Raw genomic sequence first — 21,500 nt, forward strand, 5'->3', positions numbered from 1 at the left:
CATCCTGCCGTACCTAAGGAAGCTTGCATTTCCCATTTTGACTTTGGCTCTGGTATTTGACATGCAGCCTCATTGCGCTCACTCCCCAGGCTTTGGTATCCCCGGGGGACAGTAAAACCAATATATATCACAGACTGACAAGCTATTGATGCTTTCTTTGTGGATACTCTGCATCCCGCAGAGCTCGGAAAATTCAGGAGACTTGTTGCCACTTGTCTTATTTCCTCCCTTGTCTCAGCACCTCTAAGGAGTTCATCTGCACCCTGGCGCAGTGTAGCTTCCAGCTGTTTGTGCCCTCATCCCTCCAGTTCCTTAGTAAGCTGATTCCCAAGTATGACGGGGCGATTTGTAAAGCCCTCAGGAAGCACAGTCCAACACCACTGTGTTTTCCTTCCAGTTTGGGGGTTTTTGCACTCCACCACAAAGGCGGGTATGTGGGTTTCCCATAAGGGGATGTACTTCCATCACAACTGGACTTACAGCCCTGCGATCCTGAACCAGCTGCCGTTCTGCGGAGTGAGGCTTTCTGGCTGGCAGAAGTGCGGTACTGCACCGTGAACAGCATTCTCGTAATGGTCCGTGAGTCACAGCACTTCCAATCAGAGGCTGAGTTCCTCTCCTGCCTTCCATTTTTAGGAGGTACGGGTTTTGTCTCGCGGGCTTAACTTCTGGCTTTAGGGGTATTCCTACCGTTTCTGCTGCTTTGGATCATCCTGGAATTTTAGTAGCCCACCCCAGTGGATTTACAGCAGACAGTACTTCATAGAGGTCTGCGATTTTATTTTATTGGCAGTTATTTGCGCATTCAGTTTGTTCCGTAAGTCTCTTCCAACTCAACGTATTGGACACCGAAGGATATCCTGGCTAAGCACCCGGTTTCCAATCCTCTTCTCAACTGCCTTTATCCAGCCAGAAAGGAAGGCTGCATGTTTTTGGCTGTTCAGAAGCCTGCATTTAGCCAAAGTATCAAAACGCACTTATTTGCCACAGCAGAAGTTAGCCCTGCACCCCGTGGCCCGGTTTCAGCCCAGCTAGGGCTAACGTTGCACCAAAGTTGGCTTGTTGGGGGGCAATGAGGGCGCACCCGGGGCCGGGCCGGGCCGCTCTGTGGGAAGAGCTGCCACCATGATGGCGTGGGGAAGGGGAGCCCATGCGCCGTGAGTTGGGCACGAACAAAAGCACCTGGGTCCAGGCAAAAAGCAGCAACACGATCCACAGCCCTTCCTCCATCGCATTTACGTCTGCAGCAGCCGCTGGGGCTGCTCCAGCCAGCCAGCCAGCCAGCCAGGCCTGGGACGCCGCATGGGGAGATGGCCGCCATGTGGCCTGAGGGGCCGCTGGGGTTCCTCCAAGGGACCCACTGGTGGGGGCAATGCCTGGTGCCGAGAGGTAAAACGGGCTGGAGGAGGGGAACAAGGCCCAAGAAAGTGGGAATCAGCGTCTGCTCTTGGCGGCCTGCGAAATATAAGACCTGCTCTGAGAGCCTTCTCTGTCGACTGGCTCTAAAAATGGCTTGGCTTTTATAGAGACTGGAGCCTTTTCCGCTGAGAAGTTCCCCTGAAGGAGCTGTTCTCTGTATCGTCAAGCAGGAGATCCTGCTCGCCGGGGACGCCTGGCAGACTCCAGGCTCTGCGACACCAAGCACCCTTGGAGGGCAACTTGGCCCACCGTCTGCCTCAGGGCTTGTGGGACAAACGAAGACACTCTGAACAAAAGACCTTGCAAATGAGTAAACAAGCCGGGCAGCTACTTGCGCCAGGCGTAAAGGAGGCGCCTGGCTCCTACGCCTTACCAAGGGGTTGTTACGGGGCTAGGAAAGCTTGGAAGCACCTACAATACAGGTCTTCGTTCTGCACCAGCAACAGAGTCCGCGTCTCGCTTGCCACAAGGAGCCCTCGCCTTCCGGCAGCGGACTGCTGCGGTTTTCAGCTAGATACATACATGGGCGAACATCTCGTTATTCGTGGTGTCTGTGCTGCTTTTCTGCTCAGGAGTTTGTAACAATATTGAAAGACGTGTGCATAGTGCACCTTGCAATACTTGCCACAGTATCTAAAATAGATACATACTTCTGTGCCCAGTGTTAAAAAGGCTGCTCCAGAGCTATTTCCTCCTACGTGATGATACTGGCCCATGGCATCAAGGGGGACGTTGGTGGGATGGCAACACAGGTTGCACCCTTCTGCCAACAGAGAGCACAGCGAGGCGCTGGGTTGTGCGCTTCAGCAGTGGTGACAGCGACAGTGGGTTACTCCCACTGGTGCAGGTTTTTACGACCGTGGCATGCAGACAGTCAACCACTGCTGATGAAAATGCTCGGGGAATTGTTGTAACTACGTTGAAAAAGAGCGATTGGAGGCGCAGCATTTGTTCTATTGAACAGTGTTATTACGTTCTTTGTGTCTGTAGTAGTTTCAAAGGAAACAGGGCAGGCATTATTTTTGGAGTGACCTAACTAAACTTCTAGTAATTCGATACACACATGCTAATGATAAGGACTTGCTAACACGAAGCACTAATGATGAGTAGAAGATGCGAGCGCTGCCCCAGGGGGGTCCAGACTGAGGCCAGGGGGGAAAAAGTATTGATCTGCTTGAGGCCCCCACAGAGGGACAGGATGGCTGGCTGGGGGGGCCCAGTGCAAATGGATGAGGATGAGGCCCAAGAAGACCAAGTGCTGGTTTGTGCTTTTTGCTCACAACAACCCCGGGCAACAGCACAGCGCTGCAGCACCGCGCCCAGGTGCCCAAGGAGGCCAAGGGCATCCTGGCTTGTTGGGGAAAAAGGGCAGCCAGCAGGAGCAGGAGGGGATCGTCCCCCCCTAGCCGGCACGGGGGAGGCCCCCCCTAAAGTGCTGTATTTTGTTCCGGGCCCCCCACTGCAAAAAAGACATGGGGGCCCTGCAGTGGGGCCGGGGAAAGGGAACGGGGCAGGAAAGGGTCGGAAACAAAACCCCCCCGAGGAGCGGGGGAAAAAAAGGGGGCTGTTAAGTCCAAAGGCGGCTCAGGAGAGGGCTCCTCGCCCCCCATAACAGCCCAAAAGGCCTCTTCCCCCCGGTAACAGCGATGGGATGAGAGGGAAGGGCCTCAATTTGCACCAGGGGAGGCCCCCCTTGGATATTGGGAAGGACATCTTTGCTGAACGAGCGGTTGGGCACTGGCACAGCTGCCCGGGGGGCGGGGGGGATCAGCGCCCCTGGAGGCTTTCCCCAAAAATGGGGGTGTGGCACTGAGGGACGTGGGCAGGGGGGGGGGTGGCCGGTGGGAATTGGTGATCTCAGAGGTCTTTCCCAACCCCAGAGATTCTGTGATGCTGTTAGTCGAGTCATTTTTTTAAAAGAGAGGAAATCAGCAGCAAGCAAGCAAAAAATAAAGGAAAAACCCGAACGTTTTGTTGGGATAGGGGGGGAGCCACAGGCCCGGGAGCATTCAGGGGGGGCCCGGAGGGGGGAAGCTTTGCCCGGTGCCTTCAGCAGCACCAACACCCCGGGTTTCCGCGGGGCTGCTTTCGGCACCGGGCCCCTCACCCCGCGCTGGCTGCGGGAGCCGCCGCCCCCCTGCCTGGGTGCCCTCACCCCCCCTGTGGTTTGGGGGCCCCAAAGGGGGGGGCCCGGAAAGGCCATTGTGACACGCGGGGTGTGGGACGGTTTTAAGGGTCCGGGGGTCAGGCCGGGGCCAGTGCGACCTGGTGAGGTGAGCAGGGGGGAAGGGGCTGCCCGAGGTCCCCCAGGGAGGGGGGTTCCCCAGCGCTCGGGGCCGGAGCTGAGGGCTCAGCCTCGTCCCGCTTCTCCCCTAGGTTGTCACGCGGAGGGCGAAGCCCAGCACTGATGGGGGAGACACTCTGAAAAAGGTTTCCGGGGAAGCGCACGGTTTTCGCGGGGGCACAGGAGGCCGCCGGCTCGAGGGAACCAGGTGAGAGCAAAGTATCCCTGCACGCAGCTCCCCGCCGCCGGGCCCAGGGGGGCTGGGGGGCTGCCAGTGGCGGAGAGGGGAGGCAGGGGCACGCAGGGAACCCCCCGGGGCAGCTGGCCCCCCAAACCGCTCCCTGCTGTAATTCTCTCCTCTCCCCCATGCGTGCTCTGTGGCCGCGGGGGTGAGGGGGTGAGCATCCTTGGCCACAAAATAGACAGCAAAGGATTCCCCTTCCATAAGTTTTGTGTGGTGAGTTCCCATGTGGCTCCCGACACCTTCCTCCAACCACTGATTCCCCCCTTTTTGCCCTAACAAGAGCCTGCTCTTTCCTCTTCACAGCTATTTTTCAATGGTTTTTTTGAACCTGTGGAAGGGGCCCTTGATGTTTTTTTTCGGATAAAAAACCTGATACGCCCAATCAGGCAGGCAGAGCGGGGGGTTAGTTCTGGGCCCGAAAAGGGAGCTTGGTGCCAGGGGGGGCAGGGCGGGGAAAACCTGGTCCAGGAAAAGCAATCCCAGCCCTTGAAACCAGCCCCAAGAGAAATTCCCGCTCTTGCAGACGACCCCTGTTCACCAGGCAGCTCTGCAGAGTGCCCCCCAGCCCTGCCCCCCTCCTGTGCCCTGCACAGAGGTGCGGGGCCCGCTGCGTAGGCCCTTAACCCGCTGCTGATGGGAAATGCTCTGCTCTTTCCAGCTCTGCTTCGTTTGTGGCAATTTGGGGGCCCCCATCACCTGGGCCCGGCCGGGCTGTGGCCGCAGCTTCCCTCTCCCCTGCGCTTTTAAGGGTGAATGTGTCACCCAGCCCTTTGGAAAATTTAGGTAAGGGCTGTCAGGCATCGCCTGTGGGCCTTTAACCCCTCCCGTCAGCACCAGCCAAAAAAGCGGGGAGGGGGCTGTTACACCTCCCCGCGCCCTGACAGAGCCGGGGGGACAGCCTGGGACCCCTTCCCGTTCCTCTTCCCTCCCCCCGACACTTCTCACCTTGCCCATCCCTCCCATCTTCCCCCAGGTCCTTCTGCAGGGGGCACCGCCCGCAGCAGGCAGTGGAGGCAGCCCCGGGGCAGGACAAAACCTGACGTCTTTTGGAGCCCCTGGGGGACAGCATTTCCGGGGGCCCCATGCTGTGCCCAGCCTGCCGACACCCCGGGTTCCACCGGGCCCGCACCCCGGTAAAAACCCCCCCCTCACCCCCTGAGCACGGCGGGGGCTCAGCAGCACCAGGCCTCCGGGTTTCCGCTCACGCTGCTTCGGTTTCTGCTGCGGGAACGGGCCCTGCGGGCAGGAATTTATTCCTTCCAGTGCCCCCTCTGCAGGGCCCGGGTTGGCTTTTTTTCCGACATGCGCCTTCGGGGGGCCCGAATCCCAATCAGGTTGGTGCTTTTTAGCCAAATTTTGGCATGGGGGGGCACACGAGGGGTCCTTGGCAAGGGACTGCCCGCGGGGGCCCGGCCCTTTGCAGCCATTTACTTGGGCCTCAGCATCACTGGGAAACGGGAAAGGGGGATCGGGTGGAAGGGGGGGGATGCCATGGATTAGTTTTAGTCCTGGGGCAGTCCTGGGGCAGTCAGTGCTCATTCCATTCCCCCCTTTCCCGGGCAAAAAACCAAAGTGGGAGGACAACGATCCCCACGCATCTCTACTGGAGAGGCCCCGGGGCTGCGATGCCAGCCACTGCCTTTACCCACACGGCAGGGAGCAGGCAGGGGGAGAGGGGTGAGTTACCTCTGCGTGGGATTGCCGCCTCAAAACCCCGGGGGGCACACACCGAGCACCGGGGCTGTCCCGGGCGCTCCCGGGGTCAGGTCACTGTGTCCTCACGGCCACAACCCGTTTTTTTCCCCCGGCCCTGGCAGCTGCCCCTCTGCAGCTCCTGTGCTGCAAAAGGGGATCACCGGCGCTGTTCCAAATTGGGGCACAGCGCAGCCAGCTGGGAGTGCAACGCCTGTGCTGGAGAGGACACCGGTAAGAGGCAAAGGGCCGTGTGCGGCTGGGGTGGGGCCAGGCGAGGCCTGGCAGCGGCGGGGTAGAGCGGCCTTGTTCAAATCCCATAGCCCAGCACAAATGGCAGCCAGTTCCACCCCGTGGCTGAAATTCCCCCCCCCTCACTTTCCTGCCCCCCCTTACACCCTCCAGCACCAACTCTGATCTTGCTGGCGGCAGCCCCAAAACACCGCAGGGGCGGGGGCCGTCCCGAGGCTCTGAGACACCAGAGAGCAGCAGCTCCAGAAACCCCAGCCAGCCCCCATGGGGGCCCGCTTACTGTTCCCCCGTGCCTGGGAGCCCCGGCCTGTCCGGGCAGCGCAGGACAGAACGGGGGAGAATCCGCCCGCGTGCACAGCGGGATGAAAATAATGACCCCCAAGGGCACCGTGGGAGCAGCACCCCAAACTCTGCCTGCCAAGAGACATCAGAGTCCTCGAGGGGCTCTCTGGCTCTTGGCTACAACCCCCGGTGCAGACAGGGACCCCGGGCCCGGACAAGAAGCCGCTCTCCACTGCAGCGCCGGGCCCCATTTTTTCCCAGCCAGCCCCCAAAAACCCGTGGGAGCAGGCAGGCACCAGAATCAAGTGCCAAGAGCTGCACCCCCAGATACAGCGGCCCGGGAACATCGCGGTCCTCGAGGGTTTCCACGGCGGCTGATAGAGGACATTCCCCGGAGAAAGGCCGAGCCCGGGGTCGGAGCCGCTCCCCCCTCAAAAATCGGGCTGCTGAGACCAAAAGCCCGCCCCCAAGACGCTGCAGGGGCCGGCCAAAAAGGTTTGGGCCACCCCAGGGGCGAAGCCCCCCCCGGGTTCCACGTCGGGGCCAGAAAAACAACCGCCAGCCCCCCTGATATTGCAGGAGCTGCTGTTTTCAAGTTCCAATTCCCCTCCAGAGTCATCACAGTCCACCACAAAAAAAGTGAGAGTTCCCTCATGCCCCCTTTAGTTTTTTTTTTCCCTGCCTCTCCCCCGGTGGGTGGCTGTAGGGGTTTTAACCCCGGGGATCCTTCCCTTCCCCCCCCCACACAACCCACTCCTTCCTCCCCCCAGCCCGGTTAAGGCTGAGCTGGGTTTTGGCCTCGATTCCAGCGGGGGGCAAAATTTCCCAAAAACTACGTGGCGGAGGCCAGGCTGGCAGCTGCAGCCCCCTTCTGCGGGTGTTTCTGGGGTCATGGGGGGGTCGTTGTGTTTGGGGGGAGCGGGCAGCCCACGGCTGCTGTCGGCTGTGGAGTGGGGGGGGACCCGGGCTTTTCTCCTGCATTTTGGGAGCGCCCCCGGTCTGCTGCCACCGCTCGGGGCATCCACCCTATCTTTACTTGGTCCAATTGTTTTGAGAATCAGCCCCCTGGTCCCTTCCCGGGTCCAAAGTGTTCTGCTAACTCTCCCCTTTCAAAGTGACATCTTTCATGCCCCTACAATTCAAAAGATTTTCCCCGACTGGGCAACCCCCGAGCAGGGGAGGGCATCGGAGCTGCTGTCAGGGGGCAAAAAGGGGGTTTGGCATTCTGGGTCCCCGCCCAAAAATTTTCCTTTGCTTTTCCCCGCTTCTTATTCCACGTTCCTCCATCAGTCCACTTTTTGGTACCCCTAATCTACAGCATCCTCCCCTACCAAGGGGAACTTGCTTTTCCCATTTTTACTTTGGCTCGGGGATTTGACATGCAGCCTCATTGCGCTCACCCCCCGGGGTTTGGTACCCCCGAGGGACAGAAAAACCAATATATATCACAGACTGACAAGCTATTGATGTTTTTTTTGTGGATACTCTGCATCCCGCAGAGCTCGGAAAATTCAGGAGACTTGTTGCCACTTGGCTTATTTCCTCCCTTGTCCCCGCACCTCAAAAGGGTTCACCCGCCCCCCGGCGCAGTGTAGCTTCCAGCTGTTTTTCCCCTCATCCCTCCCTTTCCTTAGTAAGCTGTTTTTTAAGTTTGACGGGGGGATTTGTAAAGCCCTCAGGAAGCACAGCCCAAAACCACGGGGTTTTCCTTCCATTTTGGGGGTTTTTTCACTCCACCCCAAAGGCGGGTATGGGGGTTTCCCATAAGGGGAGGGATTTCCAACACAAGGGGAAATTCAGCCCGGGGATCCTAAACCCGCTCCCGTTTTGCGGAGTGGGGGTTTCTGGCTGGCAGAAGTGGGGTTCTGCCCCGGGAACAGCATTCTCGTAAGGGCCCGGGGGTCACAGCATTTCCAAACAGAGGCTGAGTTCCTCTCCTCCCTTCCTTTTTTTGGGGGTTCGGGTTTTTTCTCGCGGGCTAAAATTCTGGCTTTAGGGTTTTTTCCACCGTTTCTGCTGCTTTGGGTCATCCGGGAATTTTAGTAGCCCACCCCAGTGGATTTACAGCAGACAGAAATTCATAGGGGGCTTGGATTTTTTTTTATTGGCAGTTATTTGCGCATTCTTTTTTTTCCGTAAGTCTTTTCCAACTCAACGTATTGGACACCGAAGGATATCCTGGCTAAGCCCCCGGTTTCCAATCCCCTTCTCAACTCCCTTTACCCACCCAGAAAGGAAGGCTGCATGTTTTTGGCTGTTCACAAGCCTGCATTTAGCCAAAGAATTAAAACGCACTTTTTTGCCCCGGCAGAAGTTAGCCCTGCACCCCCTGGCCCGGTTTCACCCAAAATGGGGCTAACTTTCCCCCAAAATTGGCTTGTTGGGGGGCAATGAGGGCGCACCCGGGGCCGGGCCGGGCCCCTCTGGGGGAAGGGCTGCCACCGGGGTGGGGGGGGGAAAGGGAGCCCATGCCCCGTGGGTTGGGCACGAACAAAAGCCCCCGGGTCCAGGCAAAAAGCAGCAACCCGATCCACACCCCTTCCCCCCTCCCCTTTACGTTTGCAGCACCCGCGGGGGCTGCTCCAGCCACCCAGCCAGCCAGCCAGGCCTGGGACGCCGCATGGGGAGTTGGCCGCCCTGGGGCCCGAGGGGCCGCTGGGGTTCCCCCAAGGGAACCCCTGGTGGGGGCAATGTTTTGGGCCGAGGGGTAAAAGGGGGTGGGGGAGGGGAAAAAAGGCCAAGAAAGGGGGAAACAGCGTCTGCTCTTGGCGGCCTGCGAAATAAAAGACCTGCTCTGAGGGCCTTCTCTGTCGACTGGCTCTAAAAATGGTTTGGTTTTTTTAGAGACTGGAGCCTTTTCCCCTGAGAAGTTCCCCTGAAAGGGGTGTTCTCTGTATCGTCAAGCAGGAGATCCCCCTCGCCGGGGACGCCTGGCAGACTCCCGGCTCTGCGACACCAAGCCCCCTTGGAGGGGGACTTGGCCCACCTCCTGCCTCAGGGGTTGTGGGACAAACAAAGACACTCTGAACAAAAGACCTTGCAAATTTGGAAAAAAACCCGGGAGCTAATTGCGCCAGGCGTAAAGAAGGGGCGTGGCTCCTACGCCTTACCAAGGGGTTGTTACGGGGCTAGGAAAGCTTGGAAGCACCTTCAATACAGGTTTTCATTTTTCACCAGCAACAGGGGCCCCCTCTCGCTTGCCCCAAGGAGCCCCCGCCTTCCGGCCGCGGACAGCTGCGGTTTTTTGCTAGATACAACCCTGGGCGAACATCTCGTTTTTCGTGGTGTCTGTGCTGCTTTTCTGCTCAGGAGTTTGTAACAATATTGAAAAGGGTTTTCATAGGGGACCTTGGAATACTTGCCACAGTATCTAAAATAGATACATACTTCTGTGCCCAGTTTTAAAAAGGCTGCTCCAGAGCTATTTCCTCCTACGTGGGGATACTGGCCCATGGCATCGGGGGGATGTTGGTGGGATGGGAACACAGGTTGCACCCTTCTGCCAACAGAGAGCACAGCGAGGCGCTGGGTTTTTCGCTTCAGCCGTGGTGACAGCGAAAGGGGGTTACTCCCACTGGTCCCGGTTTTTACGACCGTGGCATGCAGACAGTTAACCACTGCTGTTTAAAAAGCTCGGGGAATTGTTTTAACTACGTTGAAAAAGAGCAATTGGAGGCGCAGCATTTTTTCTATTTAACAGTGTTTTTTAGCTCTTTGTGTCTGTAGTAGTTTCAAAGGAAACAGGGCAGGCCTTATTTTTGGAGGGACCTAACTAAACTTCTAGTAATTCGATACACCCATGGCAATGATAAGGACTTTTTAACACGAAGTACTAATGAAGAGTAGAAAAAGCGAGCGCTGCTCCAGAGGGCTCCCCACTGAGGCCCGTGGGGAAGAAGCATTGATCTGCTTGAGGGCCCAAAAAAGGGAAAGGAGGGCTGGCTGGATGGGCCCAGTGCAACTGGATGAGGATGAGGCCCAAAAAGACCCGGGGCTGGCTGCTGCTCTTTGCTCACAACCCCAGGCAACAGCACAGCGCTGCAGCACCCCCCCCAGGGGCCCAAGGAGGCCAAGGGGGTCCTGGCTTGTAAAAGAAACGGTGCAGCCAGCAGGAGCCGGAGGGGGTCGTGCCCCCCTAGCCAGCACTGGTGAGGCCGCACCCCAAGTGCTGAATTTTTTCCCGGGCCCCTCACTGCCAGAAAGACATGGAGGCCCTGCAGTGTGTCCCCGGAAGGGAAAAAGGGCGGAAAAGGGGCAGGAACAAAAGTCCCCTTAGGAGCGGCGGAAAGAAAGGGGGGTGTTAAATCCAGAGGCGGCCCGGGAAAAACCTCATCGCTCCCTATAACAGCCTGAAAGGCCTCTTCCCCCCGGTAACAGCGATGGGATGAGAGGGAAGGGCCTCAAATTTTCCCAGGGGAGGTCCCCCTTGGATGTTAGAAAGGGCATTTTTTGTGAAAGAGGGGTCGGGCACTGGCACAGCTGCCCGGGGAGCTGGGGGAGTCAGCCTCCATGGAGGGTTTCCAGAACCGGGGGAATTTGGCACTGAGGGGCGTGGGCAGGTGGGGGGGGGGACGGTGGGACTTGGTGACCCCAGAGGTCTTTGCCCCCCCTAGAGATTCTGTGATTTTTGGAGTCGAGTCATTTATTGTAACCAGAGGTAATCACCGGGAAGCAAGCAAAAAAACACGGAAAAACCCGAAAGCTCAATTGGGATAGGGGGGGAGCCCCCGGCCCGGTAGCATTCAGGTGGGGCCAGAAGGGGGGGCGCGTCGCCCCCTGCCTTCAGCAGCACCAAAACCCCGGGTTCCGGGGGGGGTGCGTCCGGGGCCGGGCCCCCCACCCTGCGCTGGCTGCGAGAGCCGCCGCCCTCCTGCCTGGGTTCCCTCCCCCCCCGTGAGGTGTGATGGCGTCACAGAGGGTGGCACGGAACGGCCATTGTGACACGCGGGGTGTGGGACAGAGCTAAGGCTGCGCGGCTCAGGCCGAGCTCAGTGGGACCCGGGGAGGTGAGCAGGGAGGAAGGGGGGGCCTGAGGCTCCCCCGGGAGGAGGGTTCCCCCCCGCTCGGGGCTGGAGCTGAAAACTCAGCCTCGTCCCGCTTCTCCCCTAGGTTGTTCCGCGGAGGACGAAGCCCAAAAATGATGGGACAGACCCCCTGCAAGTGGTTTCCGTCAATGCGCACTGTGTGCGCGGGGGGACGGGGGGCCCCCGGCCCGGGGGGGCCAGGTGAGAGCAAAGTATCCCGCCCCCCAGCTCCCCGCCCCCGGGCAGAGGGGGGCTGGGGGTCTGCCCGTGGCGGAGAGGGGAGGGGGGGGCACGCAGGGGAGCCCCCGGGGGGAGCTGGCCCCACAACCCGCTCCCTGCTGTAAATCTTTCCTCTCCCCCATGCGTGCTCTGTGGCCCCGTGGATGAGGACTCGAGCATCCCGGGCCCCAAAATAGAGAGCAATGGGTTCCCTTTCCCTAATTTTTTTGTGGTGAGTTCCCACGTGGGGCCTGACACCTTCCTCCAACCCCTGATTCCCCCCTTTTTTTCCTAACAAGAGCCTGCTCTTTCCTCTTTTACAGCTATTTGTCAAGGGGCTTTGTGAACCTGTGGAAGGCAAAATTGATGTTTTTTTTCGGATCAAAGACCTGATGGGGACAATCAGGCAGGCAGAGCGGACGGTGAGTTTTGGACCAGAACAGGGAGCTTGGGGCCAGGAAACCCCCGGCGCCCAAACCCTGGTCCAGGGAAAGCAATCCCAGCCCTTGCAACCAGCTCCAAGAGAAATTCCTGCTCTTGCAGACTTGGCCGGTTTTACAGGGAGCTCTGCAGGGTGCCCCCCAGCCCTGCCCCCATCCTGTGCCCTGCACAGAGGTGCGGGGCCCGGGGCCTTGGCCCTTAAACCGCTGCTGCTCCGCCGGTGTCTTTGCCCCCTTTCCAACCCCCTCTTCCCCTCTGTCAAATTTTCCCCAGATTCCCTAAGCCCTGTTTGCCGAAATTCCCCAAATCTCCTGCCTCTACGTAATTGCCCCGCACTTTTGGGAGTTCCCCGGAAGGGGGCTCCAGCAGCCATGGGGTTTAAACCCCCTGGGTTTCACCCAAAACCCGGAAAAGAAAACAAACCGTGTTCTGTGCACCCCAGGCAGCCCTGAAGAAGCCTGGTAAGGGGTGGGGCTGCTTCCTGTTCCCCCTCCCCTCCCTCCAGCCCTTTCACCTTCCCAAAATTTTCTCCCATTAAACCCCAAAAGGTTTTTTCTGCAAAAGGGGCACCCCCCGGGCAGGGGGAAACCCCCGGGGCAGGAAACCCCCCTTCATTTTTCTTCCGTGGGGGAGGATTCCTCGCCCATGCGTCCCCCGCTCCAACAGGCCTGTTACCACCGGGCCCATGGTTTTAAAAACCCCTTTTACCCCTTTAACAGGGGGCATTTTCTTAGCGCAAACCGCCTCCTTTGGCCCCGCTCACGCTGCTTTTGTTTTCTCCAAACAAAAACCTTTGGGCTAGGAAAAATTTAAATTCTTCCAGTTCCCCTTGGAACCTTTTGGGTTTTTACAAAAAAATGCCTTCTTTATGAATTTCCCTCAAAAAATTGGTGTTTTCCCAAAACCAATTTTTTTGAAAATGGGAGCAAACCGAAACTTACCTGCCAAGGAACTGCCCCAGCAGGCCTTTTGGCCCTTTGGGAGCCATTTAAACCTATGCAATTATTTTGTAATGAAGTTACAGGGTCTGTATCTTGCTATTGGAAGTTTCTACTGCAAAAACACAATCTAACTCTCACACTTGGTAGGATGATGTTGTCTGATGACAGGGTCACAGTGGTGCCATCGTATGATGACACCAACATTTGGCAGGATTACACTGTGGTATGGTGCAATGATGGAGTGAGGATCTCGAATGCTGCAAGCATCAGTATTTGGAGGAACTGTATGTACTACATTAAAGATAAGGAAGGAAAATGAAGTCAAAGTGAAGACGCCCTCTGGGTCCTATCAGGACATACTACAGAAACGACATTTAGAGAGGAGGCAAACACCTAACTAAGCAAGCTCCTGAAGACTGAGATCAAATGTTTAGGAGTGATGAAGGCTATCAGCCTTCCTCCCTTGACCCCCCAGACAGCCACCAAAAATACCCTCAAGGGTGATTGTGAATGCTCTAAGGGGGAGGGTCTAATGTTATTCAATTCTAAGAAAACATTAACGAGTACAAGAAAATATTTAGCATATTAATAAAATTGTGGGGAAAGATATGAGTATGTATGAGCATAGCCAATAAATGCAATCTGCACATGGGCCAAAGTGTGCATATTAGGCAGAGTTATCCCCTATGTGCCCAGCATTGCAATAAAGGAACTTGCACAACACAACTCACTGACCTGTGGGGTCAATCTGCCGACGTTCTCGGCATCAGTGACACCGTGCCATGTTCGAACAACAATGATGGCACCATCCATGACACAGTGACACCATCACACAGTACAGTGACCCCAACACTTGGCAGGATGATAGCGTTGTATGGTCAGACAATACCATCACACAGCACAGTGCCACCAATGATCCTGCCCTGCGGCACAATGACACCACCCCACAGCACAGCGACACAACAACACTATCACAGCATACAATGACACCATCCCATGACACAATGACACCATCTCAACAATGATTAGGCTCCTCCTATCATGCATACCTGGTATAAAAGATCTTCAGCTTATATACATCACTTTATATGCTTTATATGCAAACATTTTCCCAGGCAGTACATACATATTCACTGCTTCTCCCAAAATGATTAATATAGCGCTCCTTGCACATGCTCAGTCTTTCTGTAGTGGATGAAGTCAGTACTCTTTCTCACTGTGTTTGCTGGTTGAATCCAATCTTCACAAATGTTCAGTTATCTCCTTGCCTTGATTGCACAATATTTGCTTTCACAAAATAAGCTGATTCAAGCAGAACTTCCTTATCTACCAGGCATAAGGAGATCAGTATATCACTGTTAGCTCCTTGGTACAAGGGCACAGATTCTTCCTGTTTTATAAACAGACTACATGGCTATTCATCGATGAACATTACCAAGCTAATTATATCACTATAACTTTTATCAGTATGAATACATTCTAAGTGCATCATGGAGGTGCTGTGCGGTACTGTAGGTGAGAAGTGGTTGTAAAAAGGTATTGTGGTGTTCCTGTGCCATGTGGTTGTGTGGCTGTGCTGACATGCTGTGGCTGTACGTGGAGTTGCTGTGCAGTGCTACTGGGACACGGGGGCTGCACCATAGCACTGTGAGGTGCTACCAGCACTGCTCCATGTCCCACAGGAGCATGTTCCCCAGGGGTCAGTGCTGGGGCTTGTCCTCTTCAAGATCTTTGTTGATGACCTTGATGAGGGCATTGAGTGCACCCTCAGAAAGTTTGCAGATGACACCAAGTTGGCTGGAAGTGTCGATCTGCCTGGGGGTAGCGACAGAGGGATCTGGACAGGCTGGAGAGCTGGGCTGAAGCCAGTGGGATGAGTTTCAACAAGGCCAAATGGTGGGTCCTGCACTTTGGCCGCAACAACCCCAGGCAACACTGCAGGCTTGGGGCAGAGTGGCTGGAAGAGTGCGTAGAGGAAATGGATCTGGGGATATTGACTGATGCTCGGCTGAACGTGAGCCACCAATGCACCCAGGTGGCCAAGAAGGGCAACGGCATCCTGGCTCGCATCAGGAACGGTGTTGCCAGCAGGAGCAGGGCAGTGATTGTCCCCCTGTACTCAGCTCTGGTGAGGCCGCACCTCGAGTACTGTGTCCAATTTTGGGACCCTCACTGCAAGAAAGACATTGAGGCTCTGGAGCGGGTTCAAAGAAGGGCAACAAAGCTGTGAGGGATCTGGAGCACAGGCCTTGTGAGGAGCGGCTGGAGGAGCTGGGATTGTTCAGCGTGGAGAAGAGGAGGCTCAGGGGAGACCTTACTGCTCTCTATAACTACCTGAAGGGAGCTTGTAGTGAGCTGGGGGTCGGCTCTTCTCTCGTGTAACTGGTGATAGAACTAGAGGGAATGGCTTCAAGCTGTGCCAGGGGAGATTTAGGCTGGACGTTAGAAAATGCTACTTTTCTGAAAGAGTGGTCAGGCACTGAAATGGGCAGCCTAGAGAGGTGGTGGAGTAACCGACCCTGGAGGTGTTCAAGGAACGTTTGGATATTGTGCTGAGGGACATGGTTTAGTGAGAACTATGGGTGATAGGTGGATGGTTGGACACGATGATCTTGAAGGTCTTTTCCAATCTTGGTAATTCTGAGATTCTGTGATTTTGTGATTCTGTGATGGGGCACTGATGCAGGAGTGCTTCAGGCATGAGGCAATGATTCTGCAGCTGTAGATAGAGTGGCTGCAGGAGGAGAAGCACTGCATTCATCAGCCATGGGCCTCCCGGGTGCTCTGGTTGTGCTGTTCCTGCCCACAGTGGATATCCAGGCGTCAGGCATTGTCAGCAAAGTGCTGCAGCATGCTGGAGCTCCTTTCCCCATCAGCAGTCTCTGCAATGAAACCAGATATGGTCCAGGTACCTTGAGTTTGGGTAAATGAGGGGTGTTCTGGAAAAGGAAGGAAAAAGTGGTCAAAGAGCAACAGGATGTCGGTTGGGGTGGGGAAGAGACACCGCTCCATGACCCACAGGAGCATGGGAACTGATGGAGGAGTGCTTCAGGCATGAGGCAATGGTGCTGCAGATGTAGATAGAGGGGCTGCAAGAGGAGAAGCACTGCATCCAGCAGCGAGGGTCTGTGGTTGTGCATTCCCTGCCAACAGTGGACAGGGTCGTCTCAGGCACTGTGAGCAAACTGCTGCAACACGCTGGAGCTCTTTCCTCTACCAGCAGTGCCTGCACTGAATCCACTGATATAGTACAGGCAAAGTGAGTTCAGCGAATTGACTAGAATTCCAGGAAAGAGAAAAAAGGAAAAATCAAACAATAACAGGATGTGGAACGCGGGGAGGAGGGGGACCTGGCTTTACTATATATTGCAGCTTCCAATCTGTGATCACAGCAGTCAGCAGCACAACCATGGATGCTCCGGTGCTCCCGATGCCGGCCCCCCTCTGCCTGGTGACCAACAAGGATGATGTGCTGTCCCTCAACCCCGTGGCGCTGGCAGTGCTGCGCAGTGTCACCCAGCCCTTGGTGGTGGTGGCCATTGCCGGGCTGTACCGCACTGGGAAGTCCTTCCTGATGAATCAGCTGGCACAGAAACGCACTGGTGAGCAGAGGAGGAAAATGCAGAGGGGCATTTTGTGGGATTTCTGACAGCTCACTGTCCACAGGCTTCCCACTGGGCCCCACGGTGCGTGCGGAGACCAAGGGCATCTGGATGTGGTGTCTGCCCCACCCGCGCCAGCAGGGAGTGACCTTGGTGCTGCTGGACACCGAGGGGCTGGGAGACCCCAACAAGGTGAGTGCAGGGATGAGGGGGTCCCAACCCCCCCATAGAAGCGGAGCCCCTAGAAACTCAGATATGTGTGCAGGATGATGATGACAGCGACACGTGGATCTTCACACTGGCGCTGCTGTTGTCCAGCACCCTGGTGTACAACAGCATTGGCACCATTGACCAGCAGGCACTGGAGCAGCTGCGGTACGGGGATGGCTGGGAGGGAGGTGACAGTGTGACAAAGGTACTGCAGTGACAACGCTGATGGGGTGAGGTGGGTCCCACAGGCTGGTAACAGAGCTGACAAAGCACATCCGTGTGCGGGAGGAGGACGACAACCCAGCATCCAACTTTGTCCGCGTCTTCCCGAGCTTCGTCTGGACCGTGCGTGACTTCACACTGCAGCTGCGGGCCGGTGAAAAGACCCTGAGTGAGGATGAGTACCTGGAGCAGGTGCTACAGCTGCAGACCGGTATGGCCACCAGCGCGTGTCCCCACGCGTCACCATGCGTATCCGCAGTCGGTGGCTCAGTGCTAACGGTGGCAATGCAGGGAACGGGAAGAAGGCCAAGGAGCGCAATGAGCTGCGGCGCTGCCTGCGCAACTTCTTCCCCCGCCGCAAGCTGTTCACGATGGAACGGCCGGCAGCTGCCGCGGATCTGCCGCGGTTGGAGGAGCTGCGGGAGGACGAGCTGCAGCCGGGCTTCCGGAAACAGGTGGACGCCTTCTGCCGGTACATCTGGGAGAAGGCGCCGGTGAAGGTGTTGCCGGGTGGGCACCAGGTGACGGGCAGCGGTGAGTGGCAGCAGCGTGAGAATGGGTGGCGTGCAGGGGACGCGTGCAGGAGACGAGAGTACGTGCGTGGCAGTGACACGTGTGGGTGGCTGTCACCTCTCACAGCGCTGGCGGGCCTGGCGGAGAAATACGTGGCGGCCATCACCAGCGGCGCTGTGCCGTGCGTGGAGAGCGCGGTGACAGCGCTGGCAAGGGCCGAGAACAGTGCAGCAGTGGAGGCGGCGGTGGCCGAGTACCAGCGGGGCATGGAGCAGGGCCTGGTGCTGCCCACAGCCTCACGCAGTGCTCTGGTGGCCGTGCATCGGGACTGCGAGCAACGCGCCATCGCCCTCTTCCTGTCCCGTGCCTTTGCCGACCACGAACGCCAGTACCATGCGGAGCTGGTGGTGAGTTGCTGTCACACCGTGGGGTTTTGGAGGCATGGCTGTGCAGTTGAGCACTGATCTGTGGTGCAGCGCAAGCTGGAGGCGGCCAAGGAGGAGTTCTGTCGGCGCAACGAGGAGGCGTCGGAGCAGCGGTGTCATGCGGTGCTGCGGGAGCTTTGGAGGGATGTGGAGCTGCGCCTGCAGAATGGGGACTACGTGGCACCTGGTGGTGCACAGCTGTTCAAGGAGGACCTGAACCGCGTGCTGGAGGAGTACAAGCGGCGGCCTGGCAAGGGTGTCAGGGTGAGTGGGGTGTGAGGGAGTGGGGTGTGGGGGAGTGGGGTGGGGTGGCACCAGGAACTGTGCCTCATGGTTGTTCGGTCAGGCGGAGGCGGTGCTGGAGGCGTTCCTGCGGGAGCGAGAGGGGCTGGCACAGGTGTTGAAGGCCACTGAGGTGCAGCTGGAGCTGGCGGAGCGGCAGCGGGAGGCAGCAGCGGCCGAGGCAGAGGCGGCCCAGCAGGCAGCTGAGGCACGGCTGGAGGAGCAGCGGCGCACCATGGAGGAGCACCAACGTCAGCTGGAGCAACAGTTGAAGGAGGAGCAGCGTGCGTGGCTGGAGGAGCAGCAGCGCGTGTTGGAGCACCACAAGAAGGTGAGCGCTGTGATGGTGCTGTGAGCGTACCACAGATGTGTTCTGTGTTGGTACCGGCACATTGTGGCTGTGCTATGGCATTGTGCGCTGCTACTAACACTGCTCCCTGTCCACAGGAGTATGAAGCACTGGTGCAGGAGGGCTTCAAGCGTGAGGCGGCAGCCATGCAGGAGCTGATCACACAGCTGCAGATGGAGAAGAAGAACAGGGAGCAGGGCACCTGGATTAGCTCAGCTCTGAACTTTCTCGGCAGCATTTTGGCTCCATTCCTGCCTGGTATAGCAGGAAAAGCTTTGAATAAACTGAGGCGCATGTGATGTGGACTGTCCTCCAGCAGCTGACCCTGCAATAAATCCAGTTGCACTGCCCAGGTGTTATCATTTCAGGGAAGCGTGGGGCTTCATTCCAGGAAAGCAAAGGTAGCAGAGGCAGAGGGTGGACTATGGGGGCTGGATGTACTTCCATTTTAAGTTCCAGAGCGGTGGCCACCACAGGCATCTCATGGAATCCTAGAATCACAGAATCGTGGAATCACAAACTCTAGTATGGCTTGGGTTGGAAGGGGTGTCAATGACCATCTGCTTCCAACCTCTCAGCTGCAGGCTGGTTGCCCACCAACAGCTTGGGCTGCCCAAGGCCCCTCCATGGTCCACTCCAGGGAAGGGGCACCCACAGCTCTGGGCAGCAGTGCCAGCGCCTCACAGCCCTCTGAGTGAAAAATCTCCTCCTCATAACTCACCTAAATCTAAAGCCCTCCTAGTTTTAGACCTTTCTTCCCTGCCCAATCACTATCTGACCGTGTAAAAAGTCACTCTCCATCCCGCTTATAAGTGCCCGTCAATAATGGAAGGCCTCAGCGAGGTCACCCCAGAGCCTTCTCGTCCCCATTCTGAACATCCACTGCTCTCTCAGCCTGTGTTTGCAGAGGAAGGGGTGCTTCAGCCCCCTGAGTGTCTTTCTGGCCCTCCTCTGGGCCTGCTGCAAAAACTTCACATCGTTCATGTGATGGGGGTCAAGATCTTCATGGGCAGAGCCGAGAGTGACAATCCCCTCCCTGCCTGCTGACCGCTCTCTGTTGATGCAGCCCACGATGCCTGTGGCCTTTCTGGGCTGCAAGCACACACTGCTGCCTCGTGTCCAGCTTTTGTCCACCAGGACGCCCAACTCCTTACCTCAGGGCTGCACTCATGGAGTTCTCCCAGTCTGCACATCTATCTGGGATTGCCCCAACCCAAGTGCAGCACCTTGCACCTCCTTAGGTTCACGTGGGCCCACTTCCAAAGCCTGTCCCGGTCCCTGTAGATGGTGTCCCTTCTTCCTCTTGTGTCAACTACGCCACTCAGCTTGGTGTTGTCAGCCAACTCAATCCTACTACGACACTGACCAAGATGTTGAAGAGCAGCGGCCCCAAGAAGGTCCCCTGGGAGACACGGCTCGAGCCCAGCCTCCACCTGGACATGGAGCCACTGAGCACAACCACCTGGCTGTGAATATCCAGCCAATTCTTATCCACCAAAGAGTCTACTTTTTGAACTCATCGCCCTCCATTTTACAAATAGGGATGTGGTGCAGGACCAGGTCAAAGGCCTTGCACAGGCTCAGGTAGATGACATCAGTCGCCCTTCTTTTGCCCACCAATGCCGTCACTCCATCACAGAAGGCCACCAGACAGGTCAGGCACCATCTGCCCTTGGCGAAGCCGTGCTGGCTGCCTGGGGTCACCTGGTCGTCACTCATGCGCCTTAACATGTCATCCAGGAGGATCTGCTCCATGATCTTCCCAGGCACACAGATGAGGCTTGCTGGCCTGGAGTTCCTCAGGTGCTCCTTCCTCCCTTTCTTATACATGGCAGTGATATTTGCCTTTTTCCAGTCTCAGGGGACTTCTCCTGACAGCCCGGACATTTTAATGATGATGAAGAGAAGTTCAGGAACCTCTCAGCCAGCTCCCTCCATACAAACAGCTGCAGAGGGTGGGCTGCTGTCACCAGCAGCACCGTGATGGTGTTAGATGGCATTGCAGGCATCTTATGTCTATTCCATAGGTTTGTGATGCTGTGCGGTGGTGGTACCAGCACGTTGTGGCTTCACTATGGGCCTCTTTGGCTGTGCCAGGAAGGTGTGTGGTGATGCTGGCATGCTGTGCATGTACCAGGGACTTGTTATGTGGTGGTACCAACACACTGTGTCTGCATTAAGCTGCTCGGTGGTGGTGCTGTGCATTGTGGATGCACCGCGGCACTGTGTGGTGGCAGCAACCCCACTCCCTTTCCCACAGGAGAGCAAGGCACAGATGAACGAGGGTCTCATTGCACGGAGGTGGCAATTCAGCAGATGATTGGGCAGATGCAGAAGGAGGAGAAGGAAATGGAGATCTCCTCATGGTGCCGCACGGGTGTGAACGTCCTGAGCACATTGCTTCAGCTCGTCAGACAGTGACAGCAAAGAGGAGGACTGCGATGAGGACAGCGATGTGTAGCCCTGTGCCCTGCCAGCTGCCCATGCAATAAATTCTGTGACGCTTTCCAGGTGTTGTCATTTTGGGACGGCACTGGGCCCTGTTTGGGTAAAGCAAAGGAAGCAGCAGCAGGAAATGTGTCCATAGCAGCCGGGTGTGCTTTCCCTTTTGGTTCTGGCAGCTGCATGGCCAAGCAGGCTCTGGTGCCCCTGATGCCGGCCCCCCTCTGCCTGGTTTGCAACAACAACATGCTGTCTCTCAACCCCGCAGCACTGGTATCACCAGCCCATTGGTGGACGTGTCCATCACCGGCCTGCACCATAGTGGAAGTCTTTCATGTTGGTTGGGAGGGCGTTAGTGCAGTGACAACATGTGTCACTGATGTGATAAGAATGGTGATGCGGTGACAACGGCTTAATCTGGGCCACGCACGACTTCACACTGCAGGCGAGCTGCCCGTGAGCGAGGAGGAATAGCTGCAGGACACAGAGCGCCTGCGACCTGGTACAGCCATCACCACTGGTCCCTGCACGTCACTGTGCGTCCCTGTGGGCAGTGACACTGCGGTGATGGTGGCAATGCAGAGAACAGGCGTACAGTGAAGAGCATTAAGCTGCTGGGCTGCCAGCACAACTTCTTCCCCCGCCGCAAGCAGCTCA

General features: G+C 57.1%; 1 protein-coding gene across 1 annotated transcript; it reads left to right on the forward strand.

The window, feature by feature from the left end:
* The first annotated feature begins 16,158 nt into the window (after positions 1–16,158).
* On the forward strand, positions 16,159–18,749 carry LOC100541369 (guanylate-binding protein 1-like). Its single transcript, XM_003209965.5, has 9 exons — positions 16,159–16,400; positions 16,465–16,592; positions 16,666–16,775; positions 16,859–17,043; positions 17,124–17,366; positions 17,472–17,752; positions 17,822–18,034; positions 18,117–18,383; positions 18,500–18,749. Exons 1-9 carry the CDS (start codon positions 16,208–16,210, stop codon positions 18,698–18,700), a joined length of 1,821 nt encoding a protein of 606 aa, XP_003210013.1. The 5' UTR covers positions 16,159–16,207; the 3' UTR covers positions 18,701–18,749.
* Positions 18,750–21,500: the final 2,751 nt, after the last annotated feature.

Source organism: Meleagris gallopavo, chromosome 14 (assembly GCF_905368555.1).
Source record: "Meleagris gallopavo chromosome 14, MGAL_WU_HG_1.1, whole genome shotgun sequence".
Taxonomy (NCBI): domain Eukaryota; kingdom Metazoa; phylum Chordata; class Aves; order Galliformes; family Phasianidae; genus Meleagris; species Meleagris gallopavo.

Bases quoted from the DNA above. Each gene is read 5' to 3' on its own strand.
- LOC100541369 (XM_003209965.5), top strand. From the start codon at position 16,208: ATGGATGCTCCGGTGCTCCCGATGCCGGCCCCCCTCTGCCTGGTGACC. The intron at 16,401-16,464 runs GTGAGCAGAGGA...CACTGTCCACAG, and splicing joins GCTGGCACAGAAACGCACTG to GCTTCCCACTGGGCCCCACG. The intron at 17,753-17,821 runs GTGAGTTGCTGT...TCTGTGGTGCAG, and splicing joins AGTACCATGCGGAGCTGGTG to CGCAAGCTGGAGGCGGCCAA.